This window comes from Charadrius vociferus, unplaced genomic scaffold (genome assembly GCF_000708025.1).
Source record: "Charadrius vociferus isolate BGI_N301 unplaced genomic scaffold, ASM70802v2 scaffold255, whole genome shotgun sequence".
NCBI classification, from domain to species: Eukaryota; Metazoa; Chordata; class Aves; order Charadriiformes; family Charadriidae; genus Charadrius; species Charadrius vociferus.
The window spans coordinates 1-24618 of record NW_009648785.1 but is presented as its reverse complement, the minus strand read 5'-3'; the positions used below and the strand labels follow the sequence as shown (position 1 = coordinate 24618).

Sequence of the window (24618 nt, the reverse complement as noted above, 5' to 3'; positions counted from 1 at the left end):
CATGAGGGACAAGGTTTTCCAAATATTCTATTACCTGAAAAACGGGACTTCTATGTATGGGTGTACCTCAATCTTTCTTGGTGATGACTGTTGTATTGGAAGAGGCTACATCCTCCTTGAGACTTAAAGTGGAAATACTTGGATGGTCTGCAGAAACTAGGACCTCCAGAAGTCCTGTCTAACCTAAATTAGTCAGTTCTCTCATTCAGCATATTCACCACTGGTGTAATGAGTTCCTGTAGTAAGGAAAGCTTGTTCCTGTTCTGCTCACTGTAGTATAATAGCACTTATTGTTGAGATGATCTGTGATTCATCTAGGGTTTCAGTCGCTGTGTTCCTTTGCTATAATATGACCATTCTACTTAAGGGGGCAGAATGTTGGAGATGACAAGTAGTCACATAAAGTGGGATTCCTCATCTAATTGTAAATGTCTAGACATCTTATAGTCAGTGAGAGGGGAAATAGCACCTGTGGGATACAACTTAATCTCCATCTAAGGCTGGTGAGTCATGCCGCAGAAATGACTGTTTCCCCCGGATGGCTGTGAAGAGATGCAGTGAATATATAAGGTCATCATATACGTCAGAACAAGCTCTAAATTTGGGGAGATAAATCTCATTCTTAATGGTTCGTTGTGTTTGTTAGGACCGCTACATGGTTAATAAAAACAAAAGTGCTTTGTTTAAAGAATGTTTGTACATAGTGTTGAACAGCAACAATCTATGGGATCTGGCTGATGAACAATGGTTTTGTGAAGGTCAGGCCAGTCCAACACTCAAGATCAGAGAAAGAGCAACGCTGGTGGGGTCGAGAATTAACAGCACTGTTGGAGGTCCAAAGATGGGACATGGTAGAAATCTTCAAAGGCTACAAACTGTATATAATCTGAAAGGATGGTCCTTGTGGGTATTATTTTCTGCATGATCATCACTGAAACATCTAAACGTGCTGGATGGAAGCCCAGCTCCACACCCCAGTGCTTTGGCTGGCTACCAAACAGTACTTGGGCAACTGAAATTGGTAAACCACAGAAACTAAAGGAAAGTGTGAGTGGATGAGTGTATGTTTGTGCTTGCAAGCACTTTTAGCAAGTAAGAATGAAGATTTTTTGCTTTGTAATTACCTTACTTAGAGACAAGTATTAACATTAAGAATTGATGGCACTGTTACTTTATTTAAAAGGTAACTGTATAACACTTTCTACTATAAAACTGAAGAAAACAATAGGAATGTCTCTTAAGCTGTGGTCTAGGAGGACAGCCCAGAGGGATGAGTTTAAGTATTTCTTTACTAAATTTTGGTGATTTATTACATCAAATGTTTAATATCCTATTACCCAAGCTGAGCTCATTGTCTTTTATGAAGGATTTAACTCCGAGCTGTCTCAGTAGCTGTATCTCTTCAGCAGCCTTCAGTTTTTCCAAAATACATCTTTTAAAGCTAGACAAGATGGCATCTAACTAAAGATTCTTGAGATTCTTGGAGACAAATAACTTGCAAATAAATCAAAGTCAGGGCAAGAATTGATCCTTGAAGGAAACTTTCTTTTCCTTCTGGATTGTCTACAAGCTCAGCTTCTTGCCTAGTATATCTTTAGAATTGTCTTTCTTCAAGTATCATTTCTGAATCTAAAATAATACCTGTATTTTATCATCTTGCCCATCTGAACATTGTGCTAGGTGGTGTTCTTTGCTGCTACTGTGTCCGAGGAAGAAGTAGTGGCAAGAATTTGGAGGTTGCCTGAAGCCTTATAGTTGGCTGTCCATACCTTTTCTGTTGTGGGCATGTTTCTTTTCCAGGTTTTCAATTACAGAGTTTGTAAACTTGCTTGAGGAGTTCTATTGCATGATTACTATCTGGAAGAAAGCTATTTTTCCCCCTGGCTTTAATAGATTAGCTGTTACCTTATTGCTCTGATACAACTTGAACATCTTACTCTTGTGGAAGACTTGGGACATAAGTTGACACTAACTGTTAACTCATGTGATGCTATTCTTAGAAAGATAACAAAGCTGAAAGCTCTCAGTTTCGGGCAGTTTGAGTGTACTTTCCTCTTTTTTGATGAAGAATAGTTAGAACTTACTTACTTTGCCCCCAAATGGACTTAGTCTATGTGAACTCACTTCTGTCTTATATCTGCTCCCCAAATAGCTCACTGCTGTTAGCTTTTACTGCATTAACTGTAAGTGTGGCGCTGTTACGTGGGAAGATTTCATGTGTCTGCCTGTTTCTTTTCAGTTTCAGTCTTCCTTATGACTTAGTATGCTCCTGCGGTAGATTTGGTAATGTTTGTTTAACTTGACTCCTCCCTGTGTCAGTGAAGTGGCTGAATACCTCTGGGACCTTTCTGTTTAACCGTTTCCTTGATAAATACTATGTGGTGTGTATCTTACAGTCTTATTTATGGTCCTAGGTATTTTTTCCCCCATACAGTTTCTTTAGTTTTAGTGCAGTTTAGGGTTGGTGGTTGTTAAGCACATCGTTATTCCTGTTCATTGCTAATACGGCAGAAGCATCAGTGAAGTCAGGAGGCAGCTTCAAAAATTATCATCTGCCGTGGTCAGGAGAGTAGATTTGCTTCTGATGGTCAGAGAGAAAGCAGTCAGGCTGTACAGAGGTCACAAGAAATACAGATATTTTTTGGGTTTTTTTTTTTAGATGTGTAATCTTAAAGATTGGAGTTCACGTACAGTAGGATAACACCAGGTATCTGAAACACTCACTGCAAGTCACTGGAGTGTAGGCAGAAGTGATGTGTTCTGGTACAGAGTAGAAGTCTTACTACCTTTTAGAAATTTAAACTGCTACATTATAACACTAAGTAGAGTCAAAATGGAGGTTCTGTGAAATATCATAGGACACTGGCTCTCACATGGATGGCTTTGCAAACTTTTCCAAGAAGGTTGTAGCTAACAGTGGCAGACTTACTTTTTTTTTTTCCTACCTGTATTTTTGTTTGCCCCTACTTTTTTGGGTGCTGATTCCATTGACCATGAAGCCCTTTTATTCCTGACTCTCTTGTGGAGAGGAGACCCTTGGCACAATTTAAAGTAGATACATACGATACCACTGTGTAATCATGGTCTGTTCAGATTGCAATTGTTGAACAATTGCTACTTCTGTGTTATTTGGACCAAGGACCAATTTCATGGATGTAGAGATTGGCTATGTCCAAGTTTTGTACCGGGTCAAGACCTGGACAAGAACCATCACTTCTGTATTTTTTTGTCCATGTGAAGGCTATTTAGGGGTGTGGGCAGGACAGGAATGATAACGTGCTGAAGCATATCACCAAGAGACAGGATTTTGAGGTGCACTAGAGCCTGACTGGTTCATGTTTCAGAGAACTAGAGTTCACAGGGAAGTTTTTCTTTTCTTTTGAGAATGATACTATAACCTTATAACCTCTGATTCAGAGAGATTGGGGAGGGCTAATTCATTAAAAAGTAAAAGCATTTGGTTACATTTCTTTGGCAGCAAAACAAGCTAGCTAGCCCTTTTAACTTTCAGTCGTATTTAAAATAATCAAACAATCCCTTTTAATTTGTGTAAATCATGAGTCTAAAAGCTAGAGAGGAAACGAGACTTATTGAGTCTTTTTTTTTTTAATACAACTGTTGCTATAGTGAACATTAACTAGAGTATTGCACAATGTTCAAATTTTAAGCTATATCCATAAACTGGACACTTGTGATAATTATGTTCATTACAGATTTATTCCATGTCATGATTTGGGGGGTATTATTTTTATGGATAATATGAAATAGGAATAAATTTAAGATTAGCAAGCATACCTTTTCATCTGTATCAGCTTACTCCTTCATCAGAGGCTTTCACATAAAATATTCATATAACAAAACAAAACCAGATCTGGTTTTGCTAAGCTTTTTTCTAAGCTTTTTAACCATTAGAAGTAAAAAATATTTAACCATTTAGAAGTAAAAGGCTTAAGGTTTTTATTTCGTTCGTGTGTGTGGTTTGTTCCATTTTGAATACCAGCTACCTACCTGTTTATACTGCATTTTTTTCCTGGGGAAGCCCTCCTGTTGGTGTCTGATATGCTAAATTAAGAGCAAAGATTTGTTTAGTTGCTCATTCTTTTTGCAGGTGAAGAAAGCCTTTTTTGCCTTGGTGGCAAATGGTGTGAGAGCAGCTCCACTGTGGGAGAGTAAAAAACAGAGTTTTGTAGGTAAGTAGTTCTAACATTATTCAGCATTACTTGAATTTCCAGGGTGCTTTGCTGTTGCAGACGGTTGTCTGGGGCTAGCCATGGTCTAACATCCTAGAGATAGCCAGGCAAAGAGGGTGTCTTTTTCCTCCTTGTGAGGAGTGAAATGTCGCCAGCTTTCATGGTGTTGCTGTGCTTTGGAATCATGATGATTCTTTTAGGTCCTGACCTTCTGAAATTTGGTCTCTAATATGTGCATTTCGCTGTGTATTTAAAAATAAAGGTAACAGTCACAAAAAGAAAATTTGAAAATAGGAACTATAAAAAGAATTTAATGTTACAGTATTCTAATATACATGTGATTCAAGCATCTCTTTCTCTGCACATTCTCAGTAAGGTGCACTGAGAAATCTTTAAATAGCAGAACTAATGTTGAATGATTCAGATGTGTCCCATATTGGGAGAAAAACATTAGATCCATGTATTGTTTTGGGTTTTTTTTAAATCACGTAATTAATTGCCACAACGATAATCTTCCAAAATTAGATCTCTGCTGCAGTTAGAAAACAGGGTCATAGTGGCAGTTACAAAAATTATTATATGTACTTCATCTGACCTGGAATGTAGATTGAGGATTCTTGGAAATGAATGGTAGACACTTTATAAAGCATTTGTTAAAATATTTTTAAATCTGAGGGGGGAGGAGCAGTAGTTTCATGCAATACATCATAAGAATGTTGTGTCACAGACATAAGCTGTGTCTTTTATATTTCATTTCATTTCATTTTCTGTCTGTAACTAAGCTGTAGTGATTTAAAGCTGACCTCTAGATTAATTTTTCCCTTCCCCACTTCTTAGTTTCTTCAGTTTAGATGTAAGAGTAGTAAACAGTGGAGCAATTACATCTTCTCAAATTTAGAACTTGAAAGCTCAAAAAAAGATTAATGTTTTCAGGTAACTAAAATAATCATCAATATTATGTTATGTAGTTTGGTGTTGGTTAGAATGTATATACTGTGGATGTACTGTCTTTTTTTTAAAAAAAAAAAAATACATTTCAATACAGATGTTGAGGATTACCATAGAAATGATTGAATTAAGTTCTTTAGTAAGTAATGTTCAGCAAAATGAATTACAGTGTTCTTTCATTTGAGTCTGAGAGTCTGCTTGACTTGGCAAATACATAATGAGAGTGTGTCTTATTTGAAAAGAAAACGAAAGGCAAGGGTAGATCTCCAGCCTTTAAAGATGTTCTAAACCCCCTTTTCTCTTTCCACACTTTTGGGGGTGTGGATGCAGTCTGGATTCAAGGTTTTCTTTGAGTCAGCTTGGAAGAAGAGGAGAAACACATAGGCTATAATTTTGAATATTAATTCAGATGCATGTTTTTATTCTGAAGTATTGTATCATTGTGAAAGTTTGGAATACAAAGTTTGGAATTCCACTGTTGATTAGTCTAGTACAAATAGTATGTTAAATTGATTTAACGTTTATTAAATTATATATTGTTAATATAAATAGAGAAAATAGCTGGAAGTTCTATATGTTAAATATATATCTGAAGAACTTTTTTTTATATATCACTTGTTACAGGAATGTTAACAATTACAGATTTCATTAACATACTGCATAGATACTATAAGTCTCCAATGGTAAGTATGATGTTAAGCTATACTTTTATCATTTGCCATACAGCACAGAGACTGAAACTGAAAGATTGATGATTATTATTATTTTTATATAAGTCTTTGGAAACTTAGATATTTCATGGGTATACTCACTGCAGGAGTGTTTTTTGAAAGAAGTGATTGTTTTGTGAGCAAGGTAATAGAATGGTATCTGGATACCTGAGTTCAGTTCCCAGCTTCAGCCATGAAGGTGCTATGAGCTTGGGCAGGTAACCTAATCTGTCTGCTTCAGTTATACATGTATAAACATGAGGAATTTCCTTAATGAGTGCTACCGTGTATTATGTTTTGTGTGGCGCTTACCATAATGATAGGCTTCGTTTTGGATATGAGGCTCCACTTAGTATTGCAACTAATGAATAATGCATTTGGGATAAAGGACCTGGCTTAATGTACTTACTTTTTATATCACATTTAGTTTTTAGTATGAAGGAAAATACTTGCTTGTTGATCACTGTGTTTATTTGTGTTCAGCTTGTTTCAGAGCACACAATTAATAGTAATCACAGCTCTATATAAATGGCGAATATCAACCAAAAAGCATTTGGGGAGGATGTCTTTAAGTTACATGAAAAAGTTCATTGCATTTAAAAGTCAAGTATGTAGCTATTCATGGGTCACATGTTTATACAATCATCTTTGTCTCATAACTGTGATAGAGCTATTCCAAAAGGAGTATACAGAGTTCAGCAAAATGCTAGTTCACAGAGGCCTGGACGCATTAAAAGGTTACTCTGTTCTTGGAGTGATGGTGTAGAATAAACAATTTAAACCAGTTAAATATATGCAGATCTTTTAGTTACATGGCTGAGTTGCACAATCAGTTGGAGATCTGTTGAGTTCAATTAACTGTAATTTAAAATTCCCATTGGCAGTCAGTTGATGAAATTCTCTAGCCTGCATGTTCATACAAACATTTACATCCCTTTCTTGTTCCTGTCAGATCACAATTCCCCCTCTACCTAGTAAAACATACGTACTATGTTTTACTAGCTAAAAAATCAAGAGCAGCTGGATGAAGCAGACATCTGATGTATCAGGCTTTTCAAAGCTCATGATAATTTTTTAAATTTATAGTGAAATTCTTGTCAAATGCCAATATTGTGGTGTACTGTCCTTTCTTCTTATTAAAGATTTTCTTTTTTTTTTTTGCCCTGGGGATTTACAAGGGGTGGAGAGAGAAGCAAATGAAAAGTGATTGCACGCTGGTAACTTCCTTAAAATGGTTTCGATATTGTAACAAACCTCAATACTACCAATGTTTTCATGTAACTTTACATAAGGTCTGACTGTTGTCACTCCTGTTTACATTGTCTAACACCCTGTACTATAGGTTGTGCTTAAAATGGCAGCAGTAAGGACAACTAGTTGAGAAGCGACAACATTTGATTTAAATGATTGATGCAGTCTTCTGCTGGAAAAAAAAAAAAAGAAATAAAGAAAATAATGTTCCATCAGGGAATGCTCTAGTCTTAATAGGTAAAATTACGCTGAAAATATAATTCTTAAGTGTTTTAGCCATTCTTATCTAAATGCCTCACAACACATACAGTGTGAAGCATGTTGCTGTTCATGTACTAGATAATACCTTTAAATGACTGATGAGGAACATCCAGGTAGTTTCTCCCTATAGTGTGATCCAAGAACTAGGTTTAGCCTCATCTCATCAGCATCTAAAGTGGTCTCCTAGTCTTCTGACAACTTCAGCAGATCTTCTGAACTGCATTTCACTGGCTTAACTGCCTTTTTTTGTCAAGCGCCCTTAAAGATGATTTAACTTACTCACCCAGGTATCTTTTATATCAGCCAAAAATGGTATATTTTAGGAGTCCAATTATAGTATGTCAATTTAACATTCCCTTATAATCTTCAAAGGATGCTAATTCCAGAGAGTAATCTAAGCATTGTCTCCTTTAGCTCAAAGATAAATGTAGTAGGCTTTATGGAGACTTCTACCCCTCACCTGAAAACTCTTCAGCTTCAGCAGCGTTACAGAGGTGCCTGACAGAGAAGAGGGATAACGGGCACCTTTGGCCTAGGCTGTAGCAAGTACAATTACTATTACAGGTGTCTGTCTTGCAGCCTGATACCTTTAGAGAAAGGCAGCTTTCCCATCTGGAACATTTTTTAGAAAACCATTGGCAAGATGGAAGGAGCTACTGTAGGGAGGTGATACAATCTTTTGACAACGAACTTTGTGGAACAGCTGCTGAACAGCAGGAAGTTGGTGATGTGACAGTGTCTTTTTTTGGTTTTGGTGTGTTTTAAACTTCAAAGACTGGACTCTTGAGGGTGGTTTGATGTTATTGCTAATCTGATCTGATAATAAGCTGCTATCAAAAGGTGCAGACTTGCCACATCCTTTGTCCAGTATCGTTTGCTTGTCCTTTTTGCACACCAGTTAAGGAAGCTAAACTAGCAGAAAACTGACAACATTTTTGTAACTTTTCTTGCCTGTTTGGCTCAGCTGAACTCAGGTCAGATGAGTGCAGGAGAAATGCTGAGAGCATGCATGGCTTAGATGCAGTGTCTGAAAACATTTGAAGAATCTAACATCCGTAAAAGATTAAACTTGAGGGCAGGGGGGAATACAATATTTGTTCTTCTGATTGAACTGAGCACTAAACCAATTGCTCTTGCTTGTTTGTCATCGAGTAACAGTAAAATTCATCTCTTAATGTTAAGAAGTCAAGTGATCAGGGCAAGCTTTTTACTGGTTTGGGGGTGTGAGGAATCATTAGAGGGTTTACTCTGACATGATTGTGTTAAGGTGAGATAAATTACTGAGGAGATGCCTTTGAGTCTGTAAGAGATCTAGACTACAAACCTAGGCAGGTAAAAAATCTTTCCTGTCCCCTGAAATGATAGGTCCCGTGTGGTACTCTGCACTGAGCAGTATTGCACCCTGTCTTCTTGTTATTGCTGAGAAATGTTATTCTGTACTGTTCTTACTCTGTTAGATTGCCTGCAATGAAACGTAAGGAAATTATTCAGATATTTATAATATTGTTAATGATGTTGGGTTTAAAATTAATACTTCAAGCTAAACTTTCCATCTGCCCGTCGTAGGTTCAGATATATGAATTGGAGGAACACAAGATAGAAACTTGGAGAGGTAAGAATATTTACTACTTGGTTGATAATTTTAAATGTTCTAATGTTTTTCAGTATAGTGGATTTTTAATTAATCATAGACTTAGCTTGTCTCTCCACATACTTTTTAATGAATGCAGAAATAGTAAAAGCTTGTCTTTTGGCTCCTGCTGCTTATTTTTCTACTTGAAACAGCACATGGACTAGAGTCGTCTGGGCTATACCACTTGTTCATGATTGGTACCATTTTGCTCTTTAAGAAAGAAAAAAAGAAACTGGAGTATGTATGGCTGTAGAGTTGATGAATATATGTTAAATGGAAATGTATCTGAGGCAGGATGTGGAATGAATAGGTGACGCTCTGTACCGAGTGAACTGATGGATGAACAACAAGCTATGCCTGAGTGAATTGCATGATGCGACTAGAAATTCATAGAACTTGCTGGGTGTGAACAGAAGTGCTGAATGCAGGGAGGAAGCTGTATGTCAAAAACAGACTATATGCCATGAAATAATATTTAGAAGTACTGTATGCTGCAGACCCTCTCAGAAGAGGAAATGGTAAAGAATTACTTGCTGTTGTTGCAGTGACCCCTAGTGGAGCACTGGCACAGGCTGCCCAGAGAGGTGGTGGAGTCTCCCACTCTGGAGACATTCAAAACCCACCTGGACGCTGTCCTGTGCAACGTGCTGTAGGTGACCCTGCTCTGGCAGGGGGGTTGGACTAGATGATCTCCAAAGGTCCCTTCCAACCTTAACCATTCTGTGAATTCTGTAGTGGTAATCAGTCCTGCTTTTAAAACTTCTGGTTTTAATGTCAATATAGAGGAATGTGCATAAGTGGTAGAATATCTGAAGTAACTGTATATATTGCTCTCTTTCTCCCACTTAATTTTGTACAATGAATTCATAAAATGCTTTCATAAAAAACCTAATGTTTTCATATAAATTGGTAATGGTCTATTAATTTTCTATACACAGAGCTTTATTTACAAGAGACATTTAAACCTTTAGTGAACATCTCCCCAGATGCGAGGTAGGATTTTGCTTTTCTGTCTGGTTAACTTGAAATGAGCTAACTCCATCTCAACACTGAACTTAAGATTTCTTTATGTAATAAGAAATAATTTACACTGTAAACTAGAGTATAGTAAAAAAGGACTGTCTTTTAGTATAATCAAGGTATGGGACCTTTTTATTGTGAGTGAGGACTTTTTTTAATTATCCAAAGAAGAGAATTTTTAGTTTAACTTTTGCCTTTTGTCAGTGTAACTGTTCTGGTAAACAAACTAGACGTGGACCAAAATTAATTGCCAAAAATGATGCAAAAAAGGTGACATGATGACCCTTCAAACTAGCCTGCAAGTGGTGTTTTTGCAGGAAAATCAAAAACTGTACAGAGCCTTTCTGATGTCTTTTTCTCAGCATTCATAGTAATTGAAAACTTACAGTACTTTTCAACCCAAGTAACTTTCCTTAACTAAAGGAAAGGCAGTATCTGTGTGGTTTGTCCTGCTCTGCTATGAGGTGGTGTTCCTTAAAATATAAATGACTGTCCTTTTTTCTTCTTGATGGAATTTGAAAGAAATAGTTTTTAAACTGCCATTATACCTTATTTACCAAAGATAACTTCAGAGACAGTTGATCACTTAACAACTTGAGTACTACTTAATTGCTCCACCAAAGAGTGAAATTCTGATTCTTGCTTTCAGTTTGTGGAGTAGGATTGTTTATGCCTTGTTAAAGCAAACTGGTGAGGGGAACTCTAGTGTTTACCTCAAAGTAGTGATATGCTGTATCCTCAATAGAATTGCCACTAAGTCATGAGTAAGTCGTTCAGTTAAGTCATAAGGAATGTATTTTGAATGGTAGCTGGTTGCGAAGAATATCCTTAAGACAACAAAATCGTATAATTGCTTTCAGTCAACGGTGCAGCAAGAGAAGTATTGCAATAAAGAAGATGCAGTAGGACGTATATAAAAGGATACAGCAAGTCAACTTAAGACCTGACCCAGAAATGGCTTTGGGTTCTGTGACAGTCAGGCTGCAGCAGTTAAATGTTTACTCCAGGAGTGGAATCTACAGTGGGAATCTTGGCTCCATGTGTATCAAATGGGGATAGTTCATCCTGTAATGGACTCAGAACATATAGTTTATTGAGAATGGAAGGAAGCCTACTCCGGCAAGTAGGCGTTTATTAAAGTTTTACTGACTTTATTACTTACTAATTTATTGCAATTGGTGGTCAGCTGTTTTATCATAGTCTTACTAGGACCAAGGGGGGAAAAAAGTGTTACTTGCAAGAAAAGCAGACTTGCACAGGTTGGAGTATTGCTAAATTGAAGTCTGCAGCATCTGTAGGAATGTTTCAGATCTCCCGAAAAGAACTTTTTGCCAATCCCTAACCATAATTCAATGAAAAGATTAGATAATTGTTTTGGCTTAATTGCATATATGCACTTATCCATAAAAATGCTCTTTCTAGAAAATGTTACAGAAGTTTGGGATTGAGATGTATTAAGGGAAGGAATGCTCTGTTTTCCAGTGTTTGCCTGTCTCTGAACAGAAGTATCCATTCTCAGTGCAGGGATACTGTGAGCACAGCACTCACTGGAAAAACAATTTACACTTCTGCAGAAATATTTCTGCTATCTTTCTACCACAAAAAGTAACTTTCCATCACATTTGCTTACTGGCTTTAGATGTTCATGAGCATATCATTGTTGATCTGTTTTACCAGCTGCAAAAGTTAATTTGAAATCCTTTAACTTCTGTTTTCTATAACATTAAATATAATACAAATAATTACTCATGATATGTACTTCATGGGGGTTTGTAAATATGTGTATATATCACTTGACATTACTCATTGTCAGCTAGAATTCATTTTTTAAAAAGAATAATATTTTTCTTCTCAGCCTTTTTGATGCTGTATATTCATTGATCAAAAACAAAATCCACAGATTGCCAGTTATAGATCCCGTCAGTGGAAATGCACTTTATATACTTACCCATAAAAGAATCCTCAAGTTCCTCCAGCTTTTTGTAAGTATTTAAAGTCATGCTTTGTTTAACTGATTTATTCCCCCCCAGTAGACATCTTTAAGTCTTAGTACAGCCCTTGCTGTCCTTTCTGGAAGATCTACTCAGCTTCAGAAGCTTGTTTACATGAATAGAAAAATGAATTGTTTCCCAGAGATGAGATTATCATTACTCACGGTAGCTTATGCTAGTCACAGGAACGAATAGGAGGCCAAACAAAGCAACAAGAGTTCAAAATAAGCATTCAGCCTATAGTATGTTTTGCTGTCTTCTCTCTCCAGTTTCGGTGGGAATTACAGAGCTTCGGATCAAAAGCTTTTAGTGATGGGTTACTATAAAGATAAATAAATGAGAGAAAAAATTAGTTACGTAGTCTTAATTTAGAGCTTCTTTGAACAGAAGTAGTGCCTCTAGATCCAAGCTTGGTTTGGCTTTACATGAATCTAGTAGCAGATTACTGTAACAATCTGTAACAATCATTTGGAGTCTGTAGATGGATGAGTGAATACAGATTTCCTAATGCATATACCAATCATATGGAAACATGGTAGGTGTAGAAAACTGAACTGTAAATACATTCATTCTGTCTTTCCTAGATGTCAGAGATGCCAAAGCCTGCCTTTATGAAGAAGAATCTGGATGAACTTGGAATAGGAACTTACCACAACATTGCCTTCATACATCCAGACACTCCTATCATTAAAGCCTTGAATATATTTGTAGAGAGAAGGATATCGGCATTACCTGTTGTGGATGAGTCAGGTGTGTGTTGGGTCTTCTGTATACAAAAGCGTGTTAAGATAAATGGTGCTGAACCCTGGATTGATTGCATGGGGTAGGAGGAGGAGAAAGAGTAAATAAAATACAAAAAAAAAAAAAAAAGATGAGAGGACAAAGGGAATATAAAGACATTTATGCAAGATGTAGGTTGATAGGCTTGGAAGAGCTTCATAGTTTCATAGGTTAAGGGTTTTTTTCCATGTTTCCTTCTTGATCTGTCCGTTTACTTTCTGTGTAATTATAAGATCACCAATAAAAGCAGGAAGCAAGAAAACTAATTTTGTATTTTAAGCACTAACTTTGTTTTTCTTTTTAGGAAAAGTTGTAGATATTTATTCCAAATTTGATGTAATAGTAAGTATATCTCTTAAATTCTATTAATTATTTTATATTCAGTAAACATTGGCAAATTTATTAATACGTCAATTTTGGCTATTGTGTTCCTTAAGCTTTAGTTAACAGACTGACTAAAATAGATTCAATTCACTCTGCACAGCATTTCTTAATTATTTTTGATTTAAGCTATCCTTAGTAATACTACTTGCACACAGGCATCTATTGCTCTGGATGTTACCCAAAATTAGATCTGGCTGTACTCTTAGAAAAAGAGAGCATGGGCTTTTAATGTTTGTTTCTTTTTTTGAGAGAGGATTTTATTTTTCCAGCTGCTGCAATTCCATGGTCTGTTTTCAAAGGGAACGCAGATTTCTCCATGCAGTCTGGGTACTTTGTACAACTTGACCTTCTCAGTGAATTAAAATGACTTGGCCCATTCTTTTGTGTGAGTCTCTGACTCCAGAGTATTGCATCTGTATTCCTTCTGGTTTAGATATAATTCAGGCCACTGTTTCTGGTTTTCCATGAGGAGTGCAACAGCGTAGTCAGATTCATGCCATGATTTGTGAATCTTAGAGAGCAAGGGCTCTTCTATTCTTGTGGTCTTCAGAAAATTGAAAAATATATTTAGGGGTTTTTATTATCCCTGTCCCCTCCCACCTGTATACACCTGCCTTCGAACTGGAACTTCTGATAGCTATATTATTTTTTAGATATTTAAGTGCCCAAGTTGCTTATTCCACCAGCCTGCTAGTGCTAATGAAGAATCCAGATGTCTGAAACACTGCGTAGAATGCTTTCAGAAATACGGAGAATAGTCCCAAATGGAAATACTTCAAGCTTATAAATATCTCTGGCTGCAAACTGTGCTCTTAATCCAGAAAATTTCATGATGTCATTGTTCTTGCCTGTCTTTTCTAAGCATTTGTCTCTTTGTTCTTTGGGATTCTCTACTGTGTAAGATCCTGTTCTGCCATAAAAGCTGGTCAGGGAATAGGTAGTAGCTGTAGCGAGAACGATCTAACATATCAAAGACAATGAAATTTCACAGCTGGTGGGTTCAGTGTTTCGATTTATTTTGTAACTGCATTAAACTTTGAGGCAGGACATGTTTCCTTTGTTTCCCATTCTTTTTCGAAGACACTAAAAGGAAGAGGGTTCCTTACGTTTTTCATATCTTTACTCATTTTAAGCGATGGGGTAAAAAAAATGCTGGATCATTTCTTTGGAAAAATTATGCATTGGGATCAGGAAAGAAAAAATACCACAAAGGCCTTAGAATATAATTGTTTGCTCCCGGCTAGTAACATGGGAGAGAGTTAGGGCATCTATCAATTATTTGAGATTTTCCTAACATATACTAGTCTGCCTATTAAATGGAGGGAAAAAAGATTCTTTTCTTACAAGATAATCACCTCTGAGGCTTGCAGTTTTTCATCGGTCTGCTTCAACCTGATCTTCAAGCTTTAAAAGAAGAGGAAAAAAATCTGAAACGTATAATCCGATCTTCCAATAAATACTGAATTTGCAAGATTTAACTGGTGATTATTAACTTTAAACCATGTGGGTAATATGCTTAGTTAAATCAATGCTTTAAGCTGTGCCTGTATATACATCTCACTAAGTCGATAGATTGCTTTCATTTTAATAGAGTTCTGAATTAATTTTCAGGTTCTTGATGGGAGAAACCTAGGAATGGTGTGATGGTACAGAAATAGCTTTATATTACACTAGTTATTGTGTGTAGGGTGACTTCAGTTTGCAGAGGCTTTTTATGTTCTAATGTCCTTCATTAGGAATTAGTTAAATGAGTTAACTAAAACTGCTTGTATTATCTTCATAATCATCTCAAACCTATCTTGTCACGTTCAGCGTAATTCAATCCAAAATCTTGACCAATGACCAATCACAGTATATCCTAGCCAGAAATTAATTTCATTTTACTGCTTGGTCCAGTGTTTTCATTTTAAAGGTCTGTCTGTGTTGTTCCTTCAGTGCTTCAGCACAGAAAATCAGTAGGTCAGGATGTACCAACACTGTCCAAATATCGCTATGGTCTCACCTAGAAATAAGGTGTAGGTGTGGTAAGGTCTGAACAAAGTCCTCTTACTACAAGCATGGTCCTGTGCTTAAAATGAAAGTTGAGAATGTCAGCTTTCAAACTCTTTTAATCTCACTACTTTTAGTGGCGGTGATGAGTTTTCATTTATATTATTTTTATAGTACTTATTAAAATATATATGCGTGCACACACACGTTGTTGTCAATGGTAGTTCCAGCACAGTCCAGGAGAGGGAGTTTGAGCCCACAAATAGGAAAGGTGAAGAAAACCTTTTATTTGCTCTCTAATTAGATCTTCATTAAGATCTACTTCATGAGTGGTGTTCAGAGCAGTTGGTGTCCTCCCCTATCCTATGAAAAACAAACAACAAAAAATTGTGTATTCCTAAAGTATATTCTATATATTCTAAAGTCTGGAGAACTTCATCTTTACATTTTCTACTCATGGCAAAAGCAGGATGAGTCACAGCAAGCCAAATATCAGATAGCAAAGTAAGGAGTCTTTCATTGGCCTAATGTGTTTTACCAATTAACCCTTTCTGTCATATGGTGTTTAACATAATTGCATGTTTGACTGTTCCCAAAAGCTGAAGAGCATCTGCTTTGTTTAATATGTGACTAAGAACAGGCTCAATTTACACCAGAAATGTCTATCTACTTGATGCCAAAGAGTACTTTATTATGAAACACTGAGATGTGTTATGTGCCTTGGGCTTTGTTGTTTGTTTTGTGTTGTTTTTTTTCAGAATCTTGCTGCTGAAAAAACATATAATAACCTAGATATCACGGTGACGCAAGCCCTACAGCACCGTTCTCAGTATTTTGAAGGTGTTGTAAAGTGTAGTATGCTGGAAACACTGGAAACCATTGTGGATAGAATAGTGAAGGCTGAGGTGAGTTTGCTTTTTATCTTTCCCCTTCACTGCTAATTAAAAGTTGTATTACCAAACTAAGAAATAATACAAATTTATCCTAAGTTATTTTGGTTACTTGGTGAAAGTATTTTTTTCCTTAACTACGTGTGTTAGGTATCAGTTTGCTTTATAGACTTATCTTATAGATGCTTATAGTGCTGTACAAAATACTGTACAGTACATCTGTAATAACACTCGGTTATTTGTATTTCTGTTTTATGACATAAACTGAACTGAATGCGAAGCTTGTTTGAAAGAATCAAGTTTCTTCCAAGCCTGCCACAGGTTTTGCAGACAAATCATTCTTTAAGATCCGTCTTACAGCTAGGTTGATTGGCCTGTCGTTCAGGAAATTTAATGGGTACAATTAGTTAATACGTATGGAGTCCTGAACTGCTCTCATACAAATACTGTGAAACAGGGCCAGAAAATAAATTCTTGTGAATAAGGCTGCACTAACTGCTCTTGTAAAGGCTTTATCTGTGTGCTTTCTGTTCTTTTGGTGCTGTTTATCTTGTTTGTTAGTACTAGGAACTTTTCTTACACATGGAGGTGAATGAGTATGTAGGTCTTCCTCCCCTGTTATGCCTCTCTGCAGAAGAAAATCAGTATTACCAGTTGCAGTTGTCTCTGAGGTGTGATCAAATCCATTTAGATGCTTTAACTTCTTCAATTACAAGATTTTATTCTTTTTTTCGTCTTCAGGGCTGTAACTGTACATATACTTGATATAAGTGAAACTTCCACTTTGTTAATATCCCCTTAGAACCTCCATTAGGCAATTTTAACTTTCTATATTTTCTTGAGCTTCTTCCTGAAACTGAATAATTTTAGCATTGCTGACAAACATATTTCAAATTTGAATAATTTTACTACTATCTTAAGCTTTAGACATTGGTGTTTTAAGAACAACTCCTACCCTTTGGTTCAGTCTAAACATAGTGAGATTATATGTAAAAGTGAGTCAGTCAAAACTACAGCCTATTTTTAGCTGCCAGACGAGTGCTTGATCTTACTGGAAATGAAACAAATGAAACAAACAACTGCATTGTCCATTTTTCTTGAATGCATTACACTGAGAGAAGAATAAAATGATTAAATATGTGTATATACAAAAACTAATAACCCTGTCTAAAATATCACCTACATAGTTTCATCAAAAAGAAAATGCAACAATATTTTCTCTCCATTCTCCCCCCGCCCCTTTTTCTTTCCTCCCTGTGTCAGGTGTGTATGACTGTTCAAATAATTTGGAGCTCCTCTTTTCTTGTATCTGACTAGCAACAAAGTCGTTGACCTCAACCATAGTAACATGCCTATTAAGTCAAGACTGATGCAGCTTTTTTGCCATCACCTCTGTGAGGAGATGAGAAAAATTCTTTTCGCTTTCTTTACGATTATATCTGATTATTTGAACTTCCAATAGTGAAGAGAGAGAATTCACTTGGGTAAAAAGTAAACACATAGTAGGCTCTCAACCTTTGACAAACACCCTAATTTAGGATCGCTTAACTTATGAGCTGGTTCAGCTGTGATGTTTAGGTTATACAACTCTGTGTGCACTTGCAGTGTACTCTGGTGCCAGGACTGACACAAGGGCACTCTCCTGGGTCTGTGGTGGTCTTTCGCTGCTGGATCCTGCTCTGGCCGATGAGCCTTAGGATATAGGAGCATCCGCCTGCTTTCCCCACAGTTAGGATGAAAGTTTTGTAGTATATAAATGTTTCCTAGAATAGATTTGTAATGATAAAATCATTATTTAAAAATACAGTCTTACTGTTCATAAATCCTTCTTCCAAGTTGTGTCCTTGTGTTTATTAACTGTACAGTGAGTTTGCACAAATAACTTGAATCTTTTTTTCTGTCTTCATACAAAATGAGAATTTTAAAACCAAGCTGGCACTCAGTTTCAATTGTCTAGCCCTATGAGAAAAAATAGGTTAAAACCAACTTGGACATGTCAAGATACAACATGTTTTACTGCTTCTCTCTGCTGAGAAAGTATTTTTCAGAAGGAAGCCTCATTTTATACTGTATCTTATTTTTGGAGATCGCAGGCTGAGTTGGGCAGAGCCTGTAACCTGAGGAAAAGCGTTTGATGCGAGTGCCACTTTTTGAGAGCAGAAGTATCCTAAAGACCCAGATCTTGGCTTAGCTGGCACTTCAAATCTGATTTTGTTGCCATGTCAGATAGCTGTGTGCTTTTTAAACATGCACTGGTTTTCATTTATGTAGGGTAAGCATGTTCACACTGCAGTGTGAGATTAATATTGCCAACACTTTGAACCATTCTTTTTGGTTTTTTCGACTTGTCTTCATACTGCATTACTTTAAGATGGTTTTGTTTTTCTTTGCTTTAGCTATTATTTTAAATCAGGCAAATATCTCAAAATGTTTTCCCTGCTTGCAGGTTCATCGTTTGGTGGTAGTGAATGAAGCAGATAGCATTGTGGGTATCATCTCCCTTTCTGACATTCTACAAGCTTTGGTACTCACTCCAGCAGGTATGGATGTTGCCTTCTGAGCTTTGCCATAAGTCATTTGGTAGAACGTACACCCTGCGGGTTTTAATTTATTTGACAATTACAAACTTACGATTTTTCAACTTTTGTAACTGTTTGGTCATAGTCCTTAAATAGACTTTTCATTTTTCTTCAGGAAAACGCTGACAAAATCTTAACTGTCAGTCTTTTGCTTACTGAGGAATGCATGCAGAAGCTTCATGAACGTCATTGCTGTTCATATATCTTTTTAGAAAAAAAAAAAAAAAGGTCTTGATTAATGTTTTAACAGGAAAAACAGGACAAAGTTGAATGTTGCACATATAGACAACATCTGCAACAGGGCGCCTTCCCCACCTTCCTGAATTTCTGTACTCTGGCCAGTGCTCCCAGTGTGGGTGCAGCTGTGCTTTCCACTAGCGCTGCAAAACTGCCTCCTTGGAGCCCTGCAGTTGTCCAGCTGTGCTGTGGGTTTTGTTTGGCATAGCTATGTCTGAGACTTCACCCCAGACGACCAGAATTATTCTAGTAGAAATCTCTATAGTGTATTACTAAACATGATCCGGTTCCTTTTAACAAGAGTATCCAACAATAGGTTTATTTCTGCTACTTTTATGCTGGTTTCGGGGTGGGGCGAGGGTTGGTTTTCTTGTCTGTGTTTTTTTTGGTTTTGGTTTTTTTTTTTTTTTTTTTACACTGTGCTCAACTTACTAACCTGCTTTATGTCCTTAATTGGAACTTCACTTTGACCACATAAGTGACTTCAGTGTAACAACTACTAAAGCAAAGCCCTCTTTTGGCTTTGTGAGGAAGACAAAAAATGTCTCGAGGATTACAATTTTGCCTCAAAAAAAAATATCAGACTAAGCAAATGGAGCTGGATACATCCTCCAAAAAAGGAATTCTAAACGTGAGCTTAACTGGGATCTCTCACTTGCACTGATAGATAACATGATAATGTAGAAGTCTTTATCCTCTGTAGATTTAAAAAAAGTTAATGTAGCTTTTTAAAATAGTAAGATTTCTCCTCTGAAAAGAAGTAATCCGTGATACTGCTGGAAGTGTCAGTGCATCTTGTTCCTTTTAATGACCTGGAAGAGCAAGTAACCCAGCTTTCTGTGGAAGGTACAGATGAGCATGAGGAATCAGCCCAAAGGCCTGGGTCAAATGGGCTCATGGCCTAGGGAGAATGGAGGGGTATGTGTCCCTCCTAAGAGGGAGATGTAAAGACGTGCAGACAGTGTCTCTACAGGCAGAGGAGGTAGTTTCCCCTGTGACTGGAGAGTGGAAGGATCCAAGGAGGGTAGATCGTACTATTAATGGAGCAAAGTTTAGACAGAAAAGATGAATCTGGATACTTACAAACCAAGAGCTTGGTTATACTGGAATTACACGGACACTTAAGTTGCAGCTCTGTGAGCTGATGTAACAGTGCTCTGTAATTAAAAAGGGCATTTCCTGCTCCCATACTCTGGGCCATGTGCTTCTGGCATTTAGTGTGTGACAGCACCCAGCCTCGCACCATCCCTCTGAGCTGCTTTAACTCATTGATCTAAGAGAAAACTGAGCCAGCAAAAAAGCTGCAGAGTTTTGTCAGTCTGGCTCGCAGAAGAGTCTAGTACTGAGTATAGGAGTTAGAGCAACAGAGGGGACAGGATTATGCCACTGGAAGAGGTGAGATGAGGGAAGGCATTGTTAGGAGCAGTTAGGCGTTAGATTGCAGTTCCACAGGCAACTGCCCCATTTTAAATTGGGATTTGTCTCATGAAGTGAGGGTGTCTGCAATGTAGATCTAGTTTGTAGAGTCGGGAGTGTGATTTACGTCTTAAAGTGGATGTGTAAGAATGACCAGATAAATCATGCCCTAAAAGTCTTCTTCACAGACTAGAAAGGAAAATGTATTGACTGGCAGGAATTAAGACCAGCCTGTGTTAGGGGGGGGGGGGGAGTATCAGTTGTGATGTGAAAACTGGACATATTTAATTAATCAAACACTGAAAGATTCTACGTTACAAGCAGTAACTCCAGGTTGCTGGCAAGAGATCCTTGCTGTCTGGAGTTGGATGCTGAAGCCAAACTCGCCATAGGGTTCAGTCGTTGCCCCATGTGGCTAGTCTGAGTGTTTGGAGAAGAGGAAGATGCTATTCAGTTCTGATGAAGAGGTCTCTCAGCTCCCTACTGTAAGCAAAATCTGCCTCTGAGCCAGGAAAAAATGGGTCCTTCAACACAGTGTAGTTAAACTGAATTCTAATATGGTTTGTTCTCAAGCAGGACTTCATTTTTTGAGGCTATTATGATGATTAAGGTTGGCTTCTAAGCTGATGGACAGGTTTGGGGTGTGGCTTTTTGGTTGGGGCTTTTTAAACTAAATTTTTGTGCTGGGGAATATCTTCAAAGCCACTTTTAGTAACTTCCCAGAAGAGTTACTTAGACTACCTTGCCAACGAAGTTAGAAGCAATGAGGGTCTCAAGGCCTTCCTCACTCTGTTCCCGTCAGCATTTCACAATCCTGTGGTCTCTTCTTTATAAATGGTATCCAGTACTGAGATTCTGATAACATGGTCGGACAAAGTTGCAGCATTCAGAATGAGCCGTGCTTTTCCAGAAGCCATGTGCTACCTGCGTAAGGAAATCACGCTTGTTTCCTCTTCTGTTAACAGGTGCCAAACAAAAGGAGAATGAAAGTGAATGACTGCTGTGAATGTATACATGTCTGTAGGAGAACTTGAACAAAGTTTCTGGGTCAAGTTTGTCTCAAGAACAGTGACTGCAATGGAAACAGAGCAGGATGGTTGAGAATGTGTATTGGGACTTAGTGATGGATGATGAGTCTCTTCCCCCCAGTGATGTCGCAAAAAAAAGCAGCATGACAAAAGCTTATGTTAAAATGTAGGCTTGTATTTCAAAATGTCTTCAAAACATTTGCTGGAAGACTTCACATGATGTCCTTCATTAAAATGCACTGTATTCTGAAACTTTTTCATTTTGTATTTGACAGAAGTCACTGGTCAGCAATGGATATATGTGACATAAGGCAAGTGTATGGCATATTCATATCATAGTGCCTTATGTCAAAATACAGCAATATGTCATCACTGTTGCCCATCACTGTCAAAGGAAGTATTGTGCTAAACGAGACACTGTATTTGAATGTGAAAGTCTTTAAACCTAAAACCAAATCAGTTTCAGTTCTCATTAGATTTGTCATAAAAGCTGTAATTTGAATATCAGTAGACTTCTTTAAAACTTTAATGACAGTTTTGTGTTAAATGTTGCATTCTGAACTGAGATGTAAAACAAGACTGATTTTAAAAACAGCTTTATTTATTTTTACTTTCATGACAATTTTTTACACATCTTTGGTGGATAGCTAAAATTTCACCATATCCATTAATAAACTGTTGATTGTTATACAAACAAGTGGTAGATTTTTCTCATTATTTAAAACTTTGGAGTTGCAGTAGCTGTGGCCTGTTGATCAGTCCATAGTACTTGAGCTGAAGATTCCAGAAGCGCAGATCGAGAGAGCTCTGTACTGTAATACACAGGTACTGTGGAGGAAATTAGGTGCTAGAAAACAATCTTTTTGTCTGTATTAAAGTGTAAAACAATGTTTGTACAACAAAACTGAAACTTTTTATTGTGTATGATTTGTACAGGAGTGGAGGAGCGAGGAAAGCTGTGGGGTGTTTGCTAATGTAAATGTGCTGTAAAGTTTGAAGATGAGACTTTTATAATTGTAGATTCTTGTAGATGGAAGAAATTAAACCCTACAACATCAGTTGGTTTTAGCGGTTCTTGCCGAGTCCTTTTGCATGTATAAATGTACGTGCATTTTGATTACTGTAAACTAGGTATAGAAGCATTCTGACCTTAAAGGTGGCTTATGCTAATGGAATAATGCAGGCAGTACTTTTTACTGTGTTTCCAGCTTGAGTACTGTACCGGAATAATGGCAGTAAATGGATCCGTTATTTTTCCATTTATAAACATTGAAGTAAAAGGTTAACAGGTTTCAGTTTGCTTATAAAATGTGAGGGTTTTAATAGTAATGAAAAGCCCTTTCTTCAGAACTTTTCCACTTTCTATAAGAATTTAAATTTTGAACTAAATGTGTGGAAAATTTTCTTCGTATCTTTCATGTATAAAAATGTTCCTGTAGTACATAATGGGAGCTGTTCTCTTTAGACTTTATCTCACTTTCTTACTCTGTGAAAAACATTGTCAAGTCTTCTCCCGTACCTTTTCTGACTAGGTAAATATCGACTCTATTCCCTGCAATTCCAGCTGGTATTGAACTGAAATAGCTGTTTTGCCTGAACAGCAGCGACCTTGGGGTCGGGTGCTGATTGCCGCTATCCAAGATGACATCAGCACAGCTCTGATTGTCTTTGCTGGGGAGATGGAGTGCTAGAAACTAAAAACAGTGGCTCTTGTTCTTTGTGGGGTGTGTGTGGAGGGGATAATTTGTGGTAGATGAGAACTTTGTATTAAGGAAAAGTGGTCAGCAGCAGTACCTGCAAATGCCACCCAGGCCGCGTTAGATGCAGCTGCGTGAAAGCCCAGCTCCTGCTCCAGCTCCTGCAGGGCAGGCTCCTCTTGGAGGCGGGATGCCAGGGAGCTGCCTAAATGCATCACTCTCTCTCCCTATCCCAAGTCTGCATGAGCATGTTCTTCAGCCCTGTGTTCAGGGTGTTTTCGAAGATGATGAAGAGTTGAGCCAATGATACTCTTTTTTTTTTTTTTTTTCCTTTATATATATACTTTATTTTTTAGCATTAAGTCTTTTGGCCCTGTTCCATGCAGACAGCTTTGGGCCTGTCTGTATAAATTAGTATGCAGAAAGCCAGAATGAATTTGCAGTTTTTGAACCACTGTGCACAGACTTCCTCTTTTAACATTATTACAAGTGCTGTTGACGTGTGGTGGACACAGGACTGGCAAAATCATGGAAATCAGCCGCCTCAGTGATGCAAAACTGTATTTGGAGAATTTCCACCTTTACTTTCTGGAATTCAGTTCTGAGTTTTGAATTTGTGAGAAGTAGAATCGCGGTGTAACTCCACAAGCATGAATAAACAGCAGTGCTATCAAAAAGGCACTCTGCTTGTACTGGCACAAGTACCAGTGCTGATGCAGTAAACAAAACTAAAGAAATCATGTCATTTTTAATACAGATCAGTTTACTACAAAGCTAGAAAAATGCTTGTTCCAGCATAAGGGAGGGACAGGAATAAGTAAATGAGGGTAGAGAAAGGAGGATTGACTCTGCAGCAGTGCCGCATGTACCAGATTAAAGTGACAGTGCAACGAAAACTTTCATGTAGGACTCCACGTGGGTCGTGAGAGGCCTCAGCCATGGAAGAGAATGAATAAAATATCCTTACACTCAAGTTCCTGCACATCTGTTTCCCGTGGACAGGCAGCAAGCAGAACCTGTCACTCTGAGACCACAGCCACAGCTCCAGGGCTCCCTTTCTTCCCACAGCCAGGACCCTGCTGCAGCTGGAGGTGGCAGTAAGCTCCCCCGGGGACTCTGCTGAAAGCCTCTTCCATCAAGCAGGTGATCTTCTGTCCTGAGGACGTGAGACACAGTAGAAATGGACTCTGTTTTAACCAGTAGGACTATGAAAGGTGTGATTGATTCCTGTGCTTCTGTCCGCATTTCCTTGCCCAGGAAGAGATGTCTCTGAAAGATGATTATTCTAAAGGGTTTCTTGGTCTTGGGAGCGGGTTAAGTTTGGGTTTTACCTACCCTGAATATTTTTAGCTGTTTAGGTGTAAGAAAATGCTTCTTAGTGGACTTCAGCCCTCAATATTTTTCAGTATCTAGAGATGCTCTGAACTAACTTAGGAAAAATCGCACTTTGCTGGCATTGATCACTTGACTGATGAAAACGTTTTTCTGTTTTACTCCTGGAATCCTTCTGCTTAAAGGGCTGAGATCTTTAAGCCCCCCCTCCCCCCGGCAGTATTTGCTGTTCACTGAGCATGAACCGCGATTGTTGCGGATCCAAGGCCTATTCATCTTCTT

At 37.7% G+C, this 24618-nt stretch overlaps 1 protein-coding gene across 1 annotated transcript in view; it reads left to right on the top strand.

Moving 5' to 3' along the window:
* PRKAG2 (protein kinase, AMP-activated, gamma 2 non-catalytic subunit) overlaps positions 1 to 22365 on the top strand; it is a 231301-nt gene extending 208936 nt beyond the window's left edge. Inside the window, exons 7-16 of the mRNA XM_009886769.1 lie at positions 4109 to 4190; positions 5763 to 5821; positions 8927 to 8972; positions 9932 to 9986; positions 11869 to 11995; positions 12589 to 12754; positions 13089 to 13126; positions 15916 to 16062; positions 18494 to 18587; positions 21245 to 22365. Coding sequence (XP_009885071.1) covers positions 4109 to 4190; positions 5763 to 5821; positions 8927 to 8972; positions 9932 to 9986; positions 11869 to 11995; positions 12589 to 12754; positions 13089 to 13126; positions 15916 to 16062; positions 18494 to 18587; positions 21245 to 21276 — 846 coding nt within the window. The 3' untranslated portion in view covers positions 21277 to 22365. The remainder of the gene's footprint in view (positions 1 to 4108; positions 4191 to 5762; positions 5822 to 8926; positions 8973 to 9931; positions 9987 to 11868; positions 11996 to 12588; positions 12755 to 13088; positions 13127 to 15915; positions 16063 to 18493; positions 18588 to 21244) is intronic.
* Positions 22366 to 24618: the final 2253 nt, after the last annotated feature.